The sequence below is a fragment of the Geotrypetes seraphini genome, chromosome 2 (assembly GCF_902459505.1).
Source record: "Geotrypetes seraphini chromosome 2, aGeoSer1.1, whole genome shotgun sequence".
Taxonomy (NCBI): Eukaryota; Metazoa; Chordata; class Amphibia; order Gymnophiona; family Dermophiidae; genus Geotrypetes; species Geotrypetes seraphini.
Genome location: NC_047085.1, coordinates 418,078,964 through 418,097,021, shown reverse-complemented (window position 1 = coordinate 418,097,021; position 18,058 = coordinate 418,078,964). Strand labels below are relative to the sequence as shown.

The following is an 18,058-nucleotide window of genomic DNA, read 5'->3' as shown; positions in this document are numbered from 1 at the left end:
CCGGTGGGCTCAAACTCTATCTAGTGTACCTGGGGCAATGACTAATTTATATAGAGGGTTGACAACAATCTTAAGCCTCTAGGAGTTACTCGTATCCAGCTTAGGGTGTGATTCACAAAGGCTTTCTACCTATTTTTATATTTGTGGGAAAAAACTATGGGGCTCCTGTTACTTAGGTGCACTAGTGGTTTTAGCGCACGCTTAGCGCGTACTACAATACCGCACGCACTAAACGCTAACGCCTCCATAGAGCTTGCGTTAGTATTTTTCATTTAGCGCGTGGTTAGCGCGCACTAAAAACGCTAGCACACCTTAGTAAAAGAAGCCCTATGTTGAATAAGTCACTTACTGTAATAACCAAAGTTGATTTTTATGAGACAAGGCTATTATTTTAGTTCACCCTATTGCATTGATATTCCTTGTATGTCCTGTGAGATAAAGGAGTCCTTGCAGCAATGAATGCACACATCCATGAGCTGCTACTTTGAATGGGAATTGTTTCAATTGCTCTTATCTACAAATACAAATATTACAGCTGCCATTTCTTAATTATTAGTGGTATTTACAGTCATAAATCAAAATATGATGTTAATCATAGAAAGAAACCAATAATTAATTCAAACAAAAAGTATCATAACATTTCTGAAATATCATTAATAACTGTAGTTGTGAATAATATAATGATAACTAAATGTCATCCCATGTTTGGTCTCTCTAGGGAGCTCCTGGCCCTGATGGCCACAATGGTGCTCAAGGTCCCCCTGGTCTTCTTGTAAGTAATAATATCTATATTCATAACATAGCTGTAGCTCTCTTTTCTTTTTTAAATTTTAATTTGTAAAATTTTCCTATTGTTAAATATTCATTTCCAAGCTAAAAATAATTCTTCTCATTTAATAGGGAGGTCAAGGATCAAAAGGTGAAACAGGTGCAGCTGGTGCTTCCTGGCTTTCCAAGTACGTAAAAAATATATTTTTGTAACATCATCATTTTAAAGCTAATATTCTTCAGGAGCAGCCCAGTTGACAAGCACTGTTATCTGGAGTATGATTTCCAAGTTGGCTAGGGCTAAGGTTGCTACAGAGACAGCATTCACAACCCCTGATTGCAGGGAGAGAATCTCATATAATTCAATAGTAATAGCTAATGGCCAGACTGATGATTCATGTTAGTCAGATTCCAGAGGAAGCCATGGTTTGTGCTCCTTGCCTAAGGACAATCACTATAGTGGCTATACTAAATTTGGAGAGGGATATGAATATGGGGAACAAAGCCCCAGCAATTGCAAATGGCATAATACTGTGGCCAGGAAGAGGCTATTTGCAATAAATATGGAAGTATCAGTCATGCAGTTGAATTTGGATATACTGTAACTTTGGAGCTTTTGGATTAAAAAAGATGGAAGTCCAAAACAGAAAAAAACTGTAAGACAAAAAAAATAAAACAGGTTTCTTATATATTAAGTAAAACATAATGCTATCATGATTGATGATATGTGTAACTAACAATTATCCAGTTTATATGTATTGACCTTATTACACGGTTTATTAATATCTCTCTTTCCTTCTTTAAATTCAGGGTCTTCCTGGACCTGGTGGTCCAGCTGGAGAAGTTGGCAAACCAGGAGACAGGGGTGAGTAGAAGAAAAGCACTGTGATGCAGGCACTTATCCCACTAAGCTGAGCGGGAGTCTTCTACCTATACTCCTGCCATTAGAGGGCGCTGTTTCACTATCACATTTTCAATAGCAGGAGACAAGCAAGCTTTGCAGGACCTCAGGGAACCGCCTGTACCCTAGTGTTAGAAGACACAATATTGAAGCACTGACCCTCAGTGGCAGTAATGCCTAGCTTAGAGGGAACAGTAAATGCGGGTAATAGGATACTACAAGGTAGGGCTATTGCACATGTTTTACAGACTGTTAAATTACATACATATATGTTATGATTTTGCAGTATTATTTTGCCTCAACTTGTTCACATATATCAGTATCTCCTTATCATTTCGTACAAGGGGGAAAGAAACCAGTCAGCTTGAATGATTCTAAATGAGGTCTCACCAGAGTTTTATACAGGAGCATCAATACCTCCTTTTCCCTACTGGCCATTCCTCTCCATATACACCCAAGCATCCTTCTAATTTTTACCTTTGCCTTTTCAACCTATTTGGCCACCTTAAGATTATCACATACTATCACACCAAAGTCCCTTTCTCTTTTGTGTACATAGGTTCTTCACCCTAAACTGCACTGCTGTCCTCGGGCTTTTGCAGATCAAATGCATGACCTTGCATTTCTCAGCATTAAATTTTAGCTGCCAAATTTCAGACCAAGTGGCATAGCAAAGGGGGGGGTGAAGACCATCCCAGGCACCATCTTGGTAGGGATGCCAGAAACCTCTCTGCCCCCCCCCCATGCCACTCTCATGTCCTACCCCCCTACCCCCGGTACCTCTTTAAATCTTCTCCAGCATGAGTAGCTTCTCAGGCCTGCTGCTTGCACTGACCTGGCTTCCCTCTGAAATCATTTCTGGATCGCGGTCCCAGGAATTGATGGCAGAGGAAACGCCAACATTGGCGCAAGCAGCAGGCAGAAGAAGCTGCTTATGCTGGCAAAGATATAAAGAGATATGGAGGGAGGGTGCGAGTGTTGCATGGGAGGCGGGGAAGGAGTGGGGGTAGAGAGGTGAGGAGAGTAACAGGAGGGCACCACAACTCTGGGCGCCATCCTACACTCTCTACGCCACTGTTTCATGCTTAACTAGATTCTTCCTCATGTTATCCACATCATCAGGGGTGTCTACTCTATTGCAGATTTTGGTATCATCCAAAAACATTCTAAGAACACAAGTGAAGAACTAACATAACAGTTAGCATAATTGGGCTTCAAATGGATCTATGAATACCTAATTTGGGGCACTATGTACCATAGGGTTTCTCCTGTATTGGGTCTTCTGCTTTCTTCCCCAAAACACAGATATAACAAAACACCATGGTAAAACAGTTTATAATTATGTCTATGAGAAAATGCTTAGTACAAGGGGGGAGGGGTTCAAATTTACTAACAATATTTTAAAAGTAGCTAAAGAAAATAAAACAAACTTTGAATAAATCCTAACAAAGATTTTTTTGTTTCCTACAGGGTATTCCTGGTGATTTTGGTCTGCTGGCCCTGCTGGTACAAGAGTAAGTTTGCAACCTATTTTCAAGTTTATTAGGATTTTTTATATACCGCCTATCAAGGTTATCTAAGCGGTTTTTACAATCAGGCACTCAAGCATTTTCCCTCACTGTCCCGGTAGGCTCACAATCTATCTAACGTACCTGGGGCTATGGAGGATTAAGTGACTTGCCCAGGGTCACAAGGAGCAGCACGGGGTTTGAACCCACAACCCCAGGGTGCTGAGGCTGTAGATCCAACCACTGCGCCACACACTCCCCTATTTTAATTAATGTGCAACCAATATATTCATACTGTTGGCTATCCTATGTGTCAAATTGTATAAGATTGTCTGCAAAAAACTGAATATAACTTATTCAATTCATTGAAACCTTTCATGATATCTTTTAATGACCCAACAAAAGAGATGCTATTAAAATGAGTTTCCAAGTTTATTCCATATTTGATATACCATCTTATCAACTTGTACCTAGACGGTTTACAGTACTAAAAAATTTAAAAGAAGGTTAAAATGAATAAATAAAAATATATGTATTCAGTAGACAAGACATAGTTGTACAGAAACAAGAGCATCAAGGGTTAGGCAAGAGTAAAATACATTGAGATAAAATAAATAAAAAAGGGTGGTAAGAGGGCAAGGAGAAAACAGAGGAGGATGGGATGATGCTTCATACAAGCGGTTGGTATTCATTACCATGAGCATCCAAGATCATGGGGCTCATGTATTATGGCACTATTTTGTTAGTCCAAACCTATAATGATGCATGGTTTCTCTAAATCCAGTGGCCCCGATATTCAGACCAAGGGAGGCAGCACTACTACCTCCCATGGTCAGCAACAATCATGGATATTCAATGCCAGGGCCGTATCCGACCATCAGCATTGAATTTCAGGGTTCATTTCAGCTGCCGGAGGCTTAGTTGACCAAGCCAATAGCCATCAGCTGGCCAGCTAAGGCATAGCAGCCAAAAATAGAGACTTGATTTGTAGGCAGGTTTATCTGGCTACTAGACTTAACCAGCAACCCGATGAATATTGGTGGTGGCATAGCTGATCACCTGCCAGTCCACTGACCAAGATATTCAGTGAGAGATAGCCGGCTATCTCCCGCTAAATATCGCTGAATATTGAGCAGTATGTGTCAACGAGAGCTCAATCCAACCATGAAGTCTCCCAACCATAAACACATTTCAACAACCTACAATAATATATGCACAAAGAAGATCTTTCCAGAAATGTTTAAGATATGATGAATATAGTAAAACAGAACTAAAATAAATTAAGATGAGAGTAAGTAGGCCAAATATCATACATATTACTAGAGCTATTTAGGCAGTTTGTAGCGCAGTGAGCCGCGCTGAATGGCTCGCACTGCTGCCGACGCTCATTGAGCTCCTATGAGTGTCGGGAGTAGCGCGAGCCATTCAGCACGGCTTTCTGCGCTAAAAACTGATAGCTCAGTTTAATAGAAGAGGCAGTTAGTTGTAATGGTTAACCTATTTAGGAGGGTGTAAATATAGCATACTTAGAATGGTTAACTGTAATCTTCTGTAAACATACTAGTCCTTTTACTAAGGTGCAGTAGCCGTTTTAGCACACTCTAAATGCTAATGCATGCCAACATGTCCATAGGATATAATGGACATGTTAGCACGCGTTTGCATTTAACATGCGCTAAAGTGGCAAGCATGCCTTAGTAAAAGGACCCCATAGTGTATATATGCTACATTCATATATAATAGTGTAATAATGCAAACATGTTACCTTAGCCAAGTAGCTAGGAGGCCGATAACAATCACAGTGGAATCCATCTGAATCTATATTTAAAATCCATCACAGTTGCCTTTGAAAACCGCTCTGAATTGACTCTCCAGTCACTAGTAGCGGTATAGAAGCTTCCAATCAAAATAAAGATCATTTATCCTGAATTTGGAAATCTCACGCAACAATTCTAATTTGTCTTCTACAGGGTGAGCGAGGTGTCCCTGGCGAAAGCGGTGCTATAGGACCTGCTGGTGCTTTTGGACCCCGCGGTTCATCTGGTCCACCTGGCCCTGATGGAAACAAGGTAAGACACCTAATTATTTCTTAAGGTGCTAGAGTTTAATCTGACAATTATATTCTTCTGTTGACGCACAAACTGACCTGCTATTATTCTACATAAGGATGTACTCAGGACAGGAATTTTGGAAGATGTGACTGTAAGATGAAAGAAATTATGTTTGTTTAATATAATATAGAAATGTTGCCTTATAGAAAGAAAAATACTGAAAAGCACATAAAAGGTGAAATCAATAGTTGCTTTGCTATAAATTCATAGACTAATAAAACGAGAAATATCTCTTTACATCTGCCATATTGTACATATTTGTAGCAAGTCTATAAATTGATGCCTCATTCTAGGCATGTCAATACTATGCGCTTAGTTCCAATTCTATAACAACATCTTGGCACCAAGATTCCATTATAGAAAACTAGGGTAAGTTGGCCCTCATGCCATGACAACGGCAGGTGTAAGTTGGCGCACCTAGAAGCACCAAGTAACCCTTGTAATTTATAGTATTATATAAATTATGCACATAGCTGAAAGACATGCCTACAGCCTGTGTATGCTTTGACTACATATATGATCTCCTCTTGCAAATAGGTCCTATGGCATTTAGGTGCTACCTTATAGAAAAGAACCTAGTGCACACAGGCACCTGACTGTCAATTAGTGGCACTTTAATAAATACTTCTTATTGCTACCGCTATTATTCAATTATAAAATGTTTTCTGTTGTTCATCAAACTTTCTACTATCAGACACTGTAAACTGCTTGGACCAGTGAAATGAACGAGTGGTATAACAAGCTTAATAAACCATAAACCACCATGGTACTTTTCTGTTTAAATCTTTTATTAATTTTCCAAAGTTAACAAAAATGCAGTACAGTATCTACACAAACAACATTATTCATATATGCATTTATAATCAATCAAAATCCCCACAGCAAGATTTAAAAAAAAAAACCCACCCCACCCAACCAATACCTTGCAAGAGAATAAAACCATAACATAAATATCCCTCTCCCACTCTTCCTCCCCCTGGGTGTGTACCATGGTACTTTTAAAAAGTTGTGGGTGCCTTATAATCCAAATAGATCTTTGAGATCAGAAAACCAGAAGTTATTGGATTTTATAGTGAAGGGGAGATATGCTGATACTAGAGCAATTGCCTTTTGCATTGCTGGAGTTAAATTATGGAAATCATTGCTAGGTCAGTTGCGGTTATATGTAGATAGGTTAAAATTTAAAAAGTTGTTAAAAACGCAATTGTTTGTTTCAGCCTTTCTGTGAAACAAATGTTATAGTAATAATGTAGTAGGTTTGATATGATGAGAGAATATGTTATGATGTTGGTGCTTAATTGCTTGTATTTGAATTTTATATATATATACACACACACACACTTCTCCCTCAGTATTTGTGGGGCTTGGGTGCAGAGCTGGACCGGGAGGTGTGAAAAATCGCGAATATGTTTTCAGCCGGCTCTGACCCACCCCTGCCTCATTCCGGAACTTCCCACCCCCCTCCCAGCATCCCAGACCTTACCTGTTGGTCTAGTGGGCTTTCGGGGCAGGAGTGATCTTCCTATGCTCCTGCCCCGTGTAAATCACTCATAGCAAATAGCTGTCGTGAGTTCCCGTAGTCTCTCGAGACTATGACAGGAACTCACGGCAGCCAGGTAAGGTCTGGGATGTCGGGAGGGAGGCGGGAGGGAGGTGGGAGTGAGGTGGGGAAGGTCTGGAATTAGCTTTTTTTTTTTTAATAAAAAATCGTGAATAACTGAATCCACAGATTCTGAAACCGCGGATTCAGAGGGAGAAGTATATATATATATATATATATATATGCACATACAAACACACACACACATATATATATATATAAACCATCTAGTTGATAGGCGGTATATAAATTTTAAAACTAAAGAAATACACTTTGGGGTAGGTAAAGCCTCAGAATCTTTTCAAGGGGAACTTTAATCTGGTGCCAGCATTGCGCTCAAACACGTTCCCTGTCGTCATAAAAACCTCCCCATAGAATTGTTAATAATTTTGAAAAACTGATTACATAGCTTGTACATTTCTGCTGAATCTCTGCAGTCAAACACAGATCATACGACTATGCAGCATTTCGTGGCTCTCTTTACCGCAGCATGAGGGAATGCTCTCTACGCTGCCTTTTTTATATCCAGTTTTCATATTGAATCCAAACGTCTTTGCCTAACTTTTAAGTAATGTAATGTAATGTAATTTATTTCTTATATACCGCTACATCCGTTAGGTTCTAAGCGGTTTACAGAAAATATACATTAAGATTAGAAATAAGAAAGGTACTTGAAAAATTCCCTTACTGTCCCGAAGGCTCACAATCTAACTAAAGTACCTGGAGGGTAATAGAGAAGTGAAAAGTAGAGTTAGAGGAAAAATAAAAATAAAATAAACATTTTAACAAGACAGCATTGATCTAAATACTTTGGAAGGTAGAAGAGAGGAGAGAAAGGAATAGAAGCATGATGAAGTGATGAAGTGGAGCAAGTAAGTTTAGGAGGAGCGATTGACGTTTCCAGAAAGGGCTTCTTCAGGGAAGAGACTTGGCCGACAGTCCCAGGATGCCTATGTCTCCTCCCCTGAGATGTTCTCCCATCCATGCATTCCCTAGATGCCAGCGTATAGAATTGTCCTGACTAATTTCAAAGTAAGCATATATTTTCAAAGATGGCAAAATACACACCTACATGGCTTACACCAGGAAAAAAAGATTCCCATATTTATACCAGCTGCCAGGCATCTGTAGCTGTGTGTATTTATTTGTTGATAAAATAGGTGCATATGAGCATTTTTTATAAAATATGTGCCATTCCTAACCCCAATCCATCATTCATGTCTCCTATTTAATTTTGAAACAACATGCACATTCCTAACTGAACCCAGATTGTTCTAATACTTTGGAAAATAATTGTTTCATGATCATGTTTTGTGTTGTTATCTCTAGGGTGAACCAGGCATTGCTGGCCCATCTGGTGCTGTTTGGCCCTGCAGGCTCTGCTGGAATCCCTGGTGAGAGGGGTGGTGCTGGTGGTCCTGGAGGTAAAGGTGAAAAGGTAGGTAACTGTACCCAATTAATGTCTCAAAAATACTTTTGAGCATTTAAACTGATTGCAGGCCAGAATTTGAAGATAAAATGCAAAAAATAAATAATTTTTTTTTTTCAAAAAGTAGTATAAAATACATGTTTTGAGAGCATCCGATTATTTTGCATCTGATATTGTATGCTGGAGACCCAAGAAGGTGTATATCAGCATAAGTACTTTTGGAAATATAATTTGAACATGACATGCTCCTCCAACTTAGGAGCCGTTTTAGTAAGCTGAGCTAATAGATGAGCTTAGCACAACCATACGCGGGCCTATCCCAAGCACTAAGTCCATTTCTAGCATGGCTGTCAAAAAGGGCTATTTCCTATTTGTTTTATTCTGGCCTTGCACTAATGTTTAAAAAACAAAAAGGGTGGCAAACCACAAAAAAGTAAACCAAAAATGCAGAGTGGAAAATCACGAATTACCAGGATGAGAGCAGGGGTTCAAAATAAAATCACGTTATTAAAAATACTTATAAAAAAAATAAGGCCTGGCCAAATCCAGATGAGTGGATATAATAAGGACCCAACGTGGCTCATGAACTCATCCTTAATCACAAAATGCAATGCTGCACATACAAAACTAATCCCCTAGCTGAGTAATGTATCTCAAGTTTCAAGTTCAAGTTTATTATTGTTTTTGATTAATCGTTTTAATCACAATTCAAAGCGATGAACAGAAATAATAACCATTAAAATTAAATATTAAGGGGTAATACAATATTAACATAGACTTAAAATCAAACATAAATCTCTATAAGGGATGTTATTTAACTATCGTTAATGGACTATTATTAATATGTTTTTATCTTCTATTAACTCCAATTGGTAGTAACTAGTATCACTGCATAATCCCCCCCCTTTTATAAAATGTGAAAGCGGTTATTTAGCTCCGGCTGGCATGCTGAATGCTCTGCACTGCCTCTGATGCTCATAGAGTTATTTTGAGTGTCAGGAGCAGCGCAGAGCATTCAGCGGGCTGACCTGTGCTACAAACCGCTTTTGCGGTTTTTGTAAAATGGGGGTTGGCGGGGGGAGAATGAGACTTGTGTTAAAATAGCACAAGTTAGTGATAAAATAATGTCATAACTGTAACCATGTCAATAACTACGCCCCTAAATTGTATTGTTCTGGAGGGTGTCAGGTCAAAAGCGCGCCGGGACAAAGGCGCGCTCAGACAATTGAGCACAGCGCGGAGGCGCGCGCCACTCAAAATTACTGTTTTTTAGGGCTCCAACGGGGGTGTGTGGGGGGGAACCCCCCCACTTTACTTAATAGACATCGCGCCACGTTGTGGGGGCATTGTGGGGGGTTGTAACCCCCCCACATTTTACTGAAAACTTAACTTTTTCTCTGTTTTTTAGGGAAAAAGTTAAGTTTACAGTAAAATGTGGAGGGTTACAACCCCCCAAACCCCCCATAACGCCGGCGTGATGTCTATTAAGTAAGTGGGGGGGTTCCCCAACAAACCCCCCCGTACGGAGCCCCTAAAAACTGTAATTTTCTTCGGCGTGCGCCTCCGTCTTGCGCTCAGTTGTCGGCGTGCGCCTTTGTCTTTCGCACCGTTGTCTATGAACCGTTCTGGAGTTCTGTTACAATCAGCATGCAAATGTTTCCTCAGACAAAGGCAGTCATTTTCAAAGCAACACAATTATCATTCGGGTTATCCAGAATACTAAAGTCTCACTGCAGAAAACTATTCTAATGGAATGTGGGGGAAGGGGTATCTGAGAGTCAAATGAGATTCTTGTGAGTTTGCATTTGAAAGTATTAATGTTTTTGCAAAGTAGCTAAATGGTGGATTTTACTTTTTTTTCAAGCATACATAGAAAGTATGGTATGTGGATAAAATGAAATAGATTTTGAAAGGAGCAAGGAAATTACTTAAGCAAAGAAAACGCACGTAGAAATGCTCCATTTCTGATGTACTGAAAGTGTCTTCTTTTTTTTTTTTTTATCAAGGGTGAAAATGGTGCCAGAGGTGACTTTGGCAACTCAGGAAGAGATGGTGCTCGTGTAAGTATATTAGGTCATATTTTTTAATCATTAGTTTGATGAACTGCAATGGCTTCTGGCGATGGGATAGGAAGTACAGTTATGCACATTTTCCTTTGATCAACCAGGAACTTTTACCATGTTCAAAAGTATTTGATTTCAATAAATCTATACTGTTCCATGACAGCTAGTATTTATAGTGAGGGTGTTTTCACAATCATGAAGTTACCTGGTGGCTTCCAATATCCAGCAGCCATTTCTGACCTGCTAGTATCCAAATTCACAACGAGACCCTAATTGCACTGACACCACAGCCTTTTGTAACACATTCTTCATGAGGTTTTCTTTGCACCTACGGTATGATATCACATTAGATAAACATTTTAAATGCTAAAATTAGAAAGTGAGAAGACATCATCTGATATGAAGTCTGGAACCAAGTACTCAGCTAAACACCAGTTAATGACTGTAACAGACTCCATCTACCGCATGACATCATTCATCAAATCATATTAACTTTCTTGCTATACTTTATTCCACCTCTAAATGCTCTTTTATTGTACCTCCCGCAGCTCCACTGAGCAGTACCAAACTACTGTATTTCTTTTTCTACACAGAATGGCATTCTCTACCTCGAGAAATCCCATAGGTCTTAATTATACCTCATCTAGTGCATCCTAATATTTATCTTAGCTACTTTGCAATGCACTGAACAGTTCTCCCATTCTATACTGTAAATTGCTTGAACCATTGTAGAATGCACAAATACCAGATTAGATTAGATTAGGATTTACTGGTACGCATATAATCCAGCAATGCATATATGAGAAGGCATGAAAGTCAGGAATAGTGAGGCATAAAATACGATTACTAGATTCTTCTTTCTTGAATTTATCTCGTTAAAATTGTACTTATGTTCTCTCTTGGTATTAGGGTCCAACTGGTGCTGCTGGTGCTCCCGGTCCTGCAGGTGGTCCTGGTGAGAGGGTACGTATGGAGTTAATTTACTGCTTTTGAAAACAGTATATTGACAAAGATTAGAGTATCTGTTTTACATTCTTTGGCACAATAAGATATAATTTACTTATTTATTCCATTTTCTATACTGCTCTGCCCATGGAGCTCAGAACAGTTTCCTTGAATTTTTATTCAGGTACTCAAACATTTTCCCCTGTCTGTTCTGGTGGGCTCACAATCTATCTAATGTACCTGGGGCAATGGGGGGATTGAGTGTCTTGCTCAGGGTCACAGGGAGCATTGTGAATTTGAACCCACAACCTCAGGGTGCTGAGGCTGTAGTTTTAACCACTGTGCAACACTCTCCCCCAGAATATTTGCTATACCTATTTGTCCATTCCCTTTCCAAAGCCCTACATGCTCATATCCATTGTTCCCCTTAACAAATTGACATGACTGTGAATGTCCCCTTCCTTTTCCTAAATGCTAATTCTAGCCTAACTAGCTGGCTTTTACAAAGCTGCGGTAGAGGTTTTTACCACAGGCCAGTGATATAAATGTTCCAATGCTCATAGAATTCCTATTAACGATGGAGCATTTACCTCACCAGGCCATGGTAGAAACCTCTACCATGGCTTTCTAAAAAGTGTCTTGAAGCAGGTGTGTTGTTAAATAAGATGGAATTCAATTATCATATTTTGTTCTTTGCCAACTGTGTTATGGAGCAGAGTGGCAATCCTAGTTTAAGTACTAAGCAGACCAAGGGCTAACCAACAGGTGTAATTGGAGTTGGGTGTGCCAAGGAGGTTGTTCAATGAAGGGAACAAGTCTGACAGACATGAGTGATGCTGAGAATACCACAGAGCAGGGGGTTTTTAACCCAGTCCTTGAGATGCACCTGGTCAGTCAGGTTTTCAGGATATGTAATTGATTATTCATGATATAGGTTCACATGCAATGGAGGTAATACATGTGACTGCATCTCATGCATACTTTTTGTGGATATCCTGAAAACCTGACTGGGTGGTTTTGCCTGAAGACTGGGTTGAAAACCCCTGCCATAGAGAAAGCACCTCCTTGGTGGCATGAACCACTCAAGTAGAAAAGCTGGGTGGGGGGTTGGGGGGTTGGAGCATCACGAATTAATAAGTGACAAAATGAATGGAAATAGTCAAAATAAAACTATCCGTAATCATCATTTGTTACCTACTCGGAATTCAAATTATTTTATTTAATTACCAAAGGTGCAATGTGCATTTAATTTCTAGATAAGAGAAAGTTCTTCCTTGTGAATCCTCCTTGTGAATTAAGGCCCTCTTTTACAAAGGCATGCTAAGCGTTTTAGCGTGGATTTAGCGCACATTAAATCAACACATGCGCTAACTGCTAACGCATCCATAGGATAACATGCACGCGTTAGCGTTTAGCGCTTGCCAATATTTTAGCATGCGCTAAAAAGCTTAGGGCACCTTTGTAATAAAGGGGGTAAATGTGGGTTAAACGATTTTTGTGATATTTTTGATATTTCTATTTTATATTTGCACATTGCACCTTTGGTAATGAAATAAAATAATTTGAATTCCGGGTAGGTAACAAATGATGTTTGCGGGTAACACCCTATAGTGCGCTACAGGAGGCACTGATATTGGGGATATCCCTGGTGAACTTTCTAACTTAAGAGATTCCCACAGACTGATACACCTCCCATGATGAACAACTGACATTCATTTTTCAAATACTCAGTTTTACAAATATGGTTCAAAGTGCAAAATAAGAGATACACGAGCAGGCCTTTTGTATTAGAACACTTATATCTGCCCATAGTGATGGTGTAATTTGCTTAAATGTACATGTAAATTATAGCATTCTGTAATTTATATGTGTAATTGTTCACCCTGCCTTCATTCTGCCCAAATGTTGGCTCTGTGAATGCCCATCTTCCAATTATGCACTATTGCATTTAGGCCCCTGTTTATAGAATAGCCTCACTGAATGCAAATCTTTTTCATGAATATTCATTGTGGACATCCTGAAAACCTGACTGGCTGGGATGTCTCCAGGACCAGGTTCGGGAAATTTGTCATATATGCTTTTATGTGCACACATACATGCATGAATACCATTAGTCTAATCATTATATGTGTATTTAGTATGTAAATATTAGCACCCATAGAATCACTCTATAAGGGCCATTGTTTCTAGATTTGTGCATACTAATGGATATTAGTATGCACTATATATCATGTGGCCTATAGGAATGAAATGGCTGTACAACACTTAACATGTGCATATATCAATCAGTACAGACTAAGCTTTAGTAAATAATGCCCTAAAATGATAAATAGTGCATATTACTTTGCTTTTATATTTTATTTGAGATTTTGAAATTTACAATTATGGCAGGAACAAAGAGCAAATGGAAAATCATAATTTAAAAAAATAACAAAAGGAATACAAATACAGATCGAAGTCTACATCAGAGAATAGTTACAATCTGAATGTGTGTTAGCAATTAATTGTCAAACTAAAGTGCAGCCATTGAGATAACCCCCCTACCCCCCTTTTACAAAACCACAAAAGGCGTTTTTTGGTGCAAGCCGGCGCACTGAATGCTCTGCACTGCTCCCAACACTCATAGGATGGAGCAGCGCAGAACATTCAGCATGCCGGCCTGCACTAAAAACCGCTTTCCTTCCCGGTTTTGTAAAAAGGGGAGGGGAAAGTGCAGGTATATGATAAAAAATTAGAGCTCAATTAACTATCCTAAACTACTGAGATTATTCATTACTAACACTGAGTTTTACTAAACCGCGGAAGAGCATAAGAACATTTACCTCAAAGCCCATGGTAAGAAACTCTTCCGCGGTTTAGTAAAAGGAGCTCTAAATTATGTTCAAGTATTATTCTGTATTAACCCCCCCCCTCCTTTTTACAAAACCGTAGTGTAGTTTTTAGCACTGGCCACGGTGGAAACAGCTCCAATGAGCATCAGAGCTGTTACTGCCGCAGCCGGCGCTAAAACCTGCACTACGGTTTTGTAAAAGGAGGGGGGTGGTTAAAACTTTTTAAACAAAAAGAAATGTCTTCAGTTGAGAAGGATCCCAGAGCATATAAGCCATTTCCATCTTAGTTTATCATATATTTCCAAGGAAAGTTTAGCTACTTGTGATGATATGCACTATTTCCTTTATTAGGGCCTCTTTTACAAAGCCACGGTAGCTTTGCAGCTGTGGTAAATGCACTGAAGCCTATAGGAATTGAATGGGCTTTGGTGCATTTACCACAGCTGCCGTGTCTTTGTAAAAGGGACCTTTAGTATGTGAATCAGAGTTCCCAAAGTTCATCTCTTTCATTGATTTCTATAAGGATTTCTTGATCTCCCAATTTCTTTAATTCTCCTATTATATCCCCCCCACCCCCCTACACACACACACTTTATATGAAGCTGCATTAGGCTTTTTTTATCGCCAGCCGCAGCGGTATTAGCTCCGATGCTCATAGTAATACTATAAATGTCAGAGCTAATATCGCCATGGCCGGCGAAGAAAAAGCTTAACACAGCTTCATAAAAGGGGGAGAATAGAGAGAGTCTGGAGCTAAGTACTGTTTAAAAAGTACTTTGATTTTGTATTTTCTTATGACTTACCCCCTCTTCTACAAAGCCACACTGGGATTCGGGGCCGTTACCATGTGGCAGTCGCTAGCACGGCTTTGTAGAAGAGGGGATTAATCTATGGATATTATATTTTGTATTATGAAGATTGTAAAGTTAAAATTGCAATTTAAAAAAAAAAAAAAAGTTCATCTCCTTCACCGACAATAAAACTTCAGGTCTAGTATTTGTCCAAAATTTTATCTAAATCTATATATAGTTAGTGACCTGCTGCAATGCAGATTCATGCAAAGCAGCTCATTAACTATTACCGGTATGTAAAATATGTTTGAATGAGGTGTAGATATATTTATTTTTTGGCAACATTTTTGTCATCAGATCTTGTGTGCCATTTTTCTACCTGCCTTCTTGGCTTCCACAAAAAAAGTTGTGCTCAAAATGTGTAATAATGTTTGCTGATAAAGTACAATTTATTATACAAACGACAAAAATAAAATAAAATTATTCACCTAGAGTTTCAATTTCAAAACTCTATTATAAAATGTAACATACTTTTAAAACCAATGGGCATATACAAATGTGAAATGTATGACCACCCCGAACATCACCTAAAATGTGAAATCATAGTGGCATATTATTGCACTCAAGGATGTAAGATTGGTATATTTGCTTCAAAAGTCATATTTTATTGCTATTGTTCAGTGAGGTAACCATGACCTTTTATTACATTTAGGGAGAATCTGGTCCTTCTGGTCCTGCTGGTCCTGCTGGTCCCACGGGCCTGCTGTAAGTACCAACTGTAACTCTCCATTTCTCTTGGTCACAAAATTTATTCAGAACAATTTGAATTCCCTGTTTCTGCAGCTACTACCTTCTAATATTTACTATTCCTCTCCAGGGTGAACGTGGTGAGACTGGTCCTGCTGGTTCTACTGGCTTCGCTGGTCCCTCCTGTACGTATCAAGCAAAAAGACCTTTTCTTCTTCGTAAAATTATGTTAAGTGCTGCTGCCGATTGTACCTTGGTAACTCTTTCAAATTGTGTACTGAACAGGGGTGCAGCTGGCCATGCTGGAGCTAAGGGTGAAAGAGGAGTCAAAGGACCTAAAGGTGAAGTTGGCCCAGGAGGTCCCGTGGGTCCTGTAGGCTCAACTGGTCCAGCAGTAAGTAAATTAAATGGATTTATCAAATATTCTGAAAGACTCTTGCAAACTGTGTTGATCCAACTCTTTGGAGACCAAATAACTAGAATTTGGAAAACATTAGAAACACACTAATGCTTCTACAAAGCCCAAAAGGGCCGATATTCAAAGCACTTATTCAGTTAATGATACATACTGGACAGTGCCAATTGAATATGTCCTCTGGCCCTTCTTGACACTATCCAGACGGGGCAATCTATGGGCAGAACTTGGATAGACCTGGAGGTTATTCCGCTGGCAGTCGATTCAGATTGATTACAAATTGGATAAACTTGGGGCACCAAAAAAAGGCTGTCTTAAAGGTCTGACTATTGCTTCTGGGTCATCACTAGACCATATGTTCACCACCTGCCAGTATCTGGGTACTGGCACTGATAAGCAGTTTCATTTCAGCAATGGTGCCTGGTGTTTTCCATATCCACCGATTGCCACGGTTAAATATCAGGCCTAGTATGTTTAAGGTTTTAATGTTATTAGCATATATAGGGACCCTTTTGCCAAACTGTGATAAAAAAAAAAAAAGTGTCATTCCTATGCACTAAGGCCACTTTTACTGCATTGGTACAAATTTCCAATTTTTTTTTTTTTTTTTTAAATTAATGGCCACTTGTTAATTTTCCCATTAATGCATGAGCCCCTAGCACCACTTATTTTGTAGGCAGTAAGGGGCAGATTCTACAAACGGCACCGTAAGTTAGGCAGTGGTAGGTACCCTACTGACGCCTAACTTAATTGTTTTAATTGGTTTAATTGGTGTACTAATTAACTGCGCCGATTAAAAAACAATTAAAATCTCAGGCACCTACAGAAAGGGCGCTGGTAAGGACAAAGTTAGATTGTAAGCTCTTCTGAACAGGAACAGTCTATTACATGTCAAAATGTACAGAGCTGTATACGCCTTTCAGCGCTATATAGGCGATAAATAATAGTAGTAGTAGTAGTAGTAGTAGTGGTATGGACAGGAAATAACCTTAGATGTGATTCTCCATTAAAAGTAGGTGCCGGTAATGTAGGCTTTTAAAACCCTGGCCTACATTACCAGTGCCTACATTTAACGGGAGCCGCGATTCTGCAAATGGTGCCATGGCGTGATTGACATGCAATCAGCACCATTTTTGTGGCAGCCGCCTATTATGGCGCGGATGCAGACTCTGCCCCTAAGAGCTCACTTGCTAACCATGTGCTAATAATCGGTTAACATGCGGCAATGCAGCTGCGTCAGTATGTGCTAATGCAGTTGACACCCATTGATGAATTCCCCATTTAGGGGAAATGTGTGCTATTGTTAATACGAGTTATTTTACGACAAGTCACGCTATTCTAGCACAAGGTCTGATGGCATAAAATGGGCCCCTGTGCTAAAATAGCATGACTTGTGGTAAAGTAACCCACCTCAACAGTGGCACGCAATGATAAATTCCTCCCTAAAGGATGAATTCATCAATGACCGCTAAATGCATTACTACACACTTAACGCGCTTAGCGTATGCTAAACGATTAGCATGCACTAAATGCTAAAAATGCCCAAGGAATATTAGCCCCCTTTTATCAAGCTGTGCTAGTGTTTTTTTTTTTTTGAATCGTGGGTCACTGTGGTGGAAGCTCCGACATTCATAGGAAATCTATGAGTGTCGGAGCTTTTACCGCAGCGACCTGCGATTAAAAAACCCCCTAACACAGCTTGATAAAAGGGGGGGCCTTAATGAGCACAAACTAACGCAGTTAGCGCCCATTGGTGAATTCCCCTCCCTAAATGCTATACATCCTATTTTAACCTATGGACCACATGGCAATTAGTGCATGCTAATGTGCATTAGCATGTACAGAGCTTTAGTAAAAGAGCCCCTTAATTTGTTAAAACTGTAAGAATCCAAAAGTAATATCATTTTAAAATGAGAGCGACATTTATTTGAAATTTGCAGCTTTCACCT

The 18,058-nt window shown here is 39.4% G+C and overlaps 1 protein-coding gene across 1 annotated transcript in view; it reads left to right on the top strand.

The window, feature by feature from the left end:
* Positions 1-18,058, top strand: part of COL1A2 (collagen type I alpha 2 chain) — an 87,345-nt gene that overhangs the window by 43,373 nt on the left and 25,914 nt on the right. Inside the window, 12 exon segments of the mRNA XM_033932880.1 lie at positions 719-772; positions 901-956; positions 1,579-1,633; positions 3,141-3,206; positions 5,148-5,246; positions 8,218-8,253; positions 8,255-8,326; positions 10,324-10,377; positions 11,290-11,343; positions 15,660-15,712; positions 15,825-15,879; positions 15,981-16,088. Of these exon segments, the coding sequence (XP_033788771.1) occupies positions 719-772; positions 901-956; positions 1,579-1,633; positions 3,141-3,206; positions 5,148-5,246; positions 8,218-8,253; positions 8,255-8,326; positions 10,324-10,377; positions 11,290-11,343; positions 15,660-15,712; positions 15,825-15,879; positions 15,981-16,088 (762 nt within the window).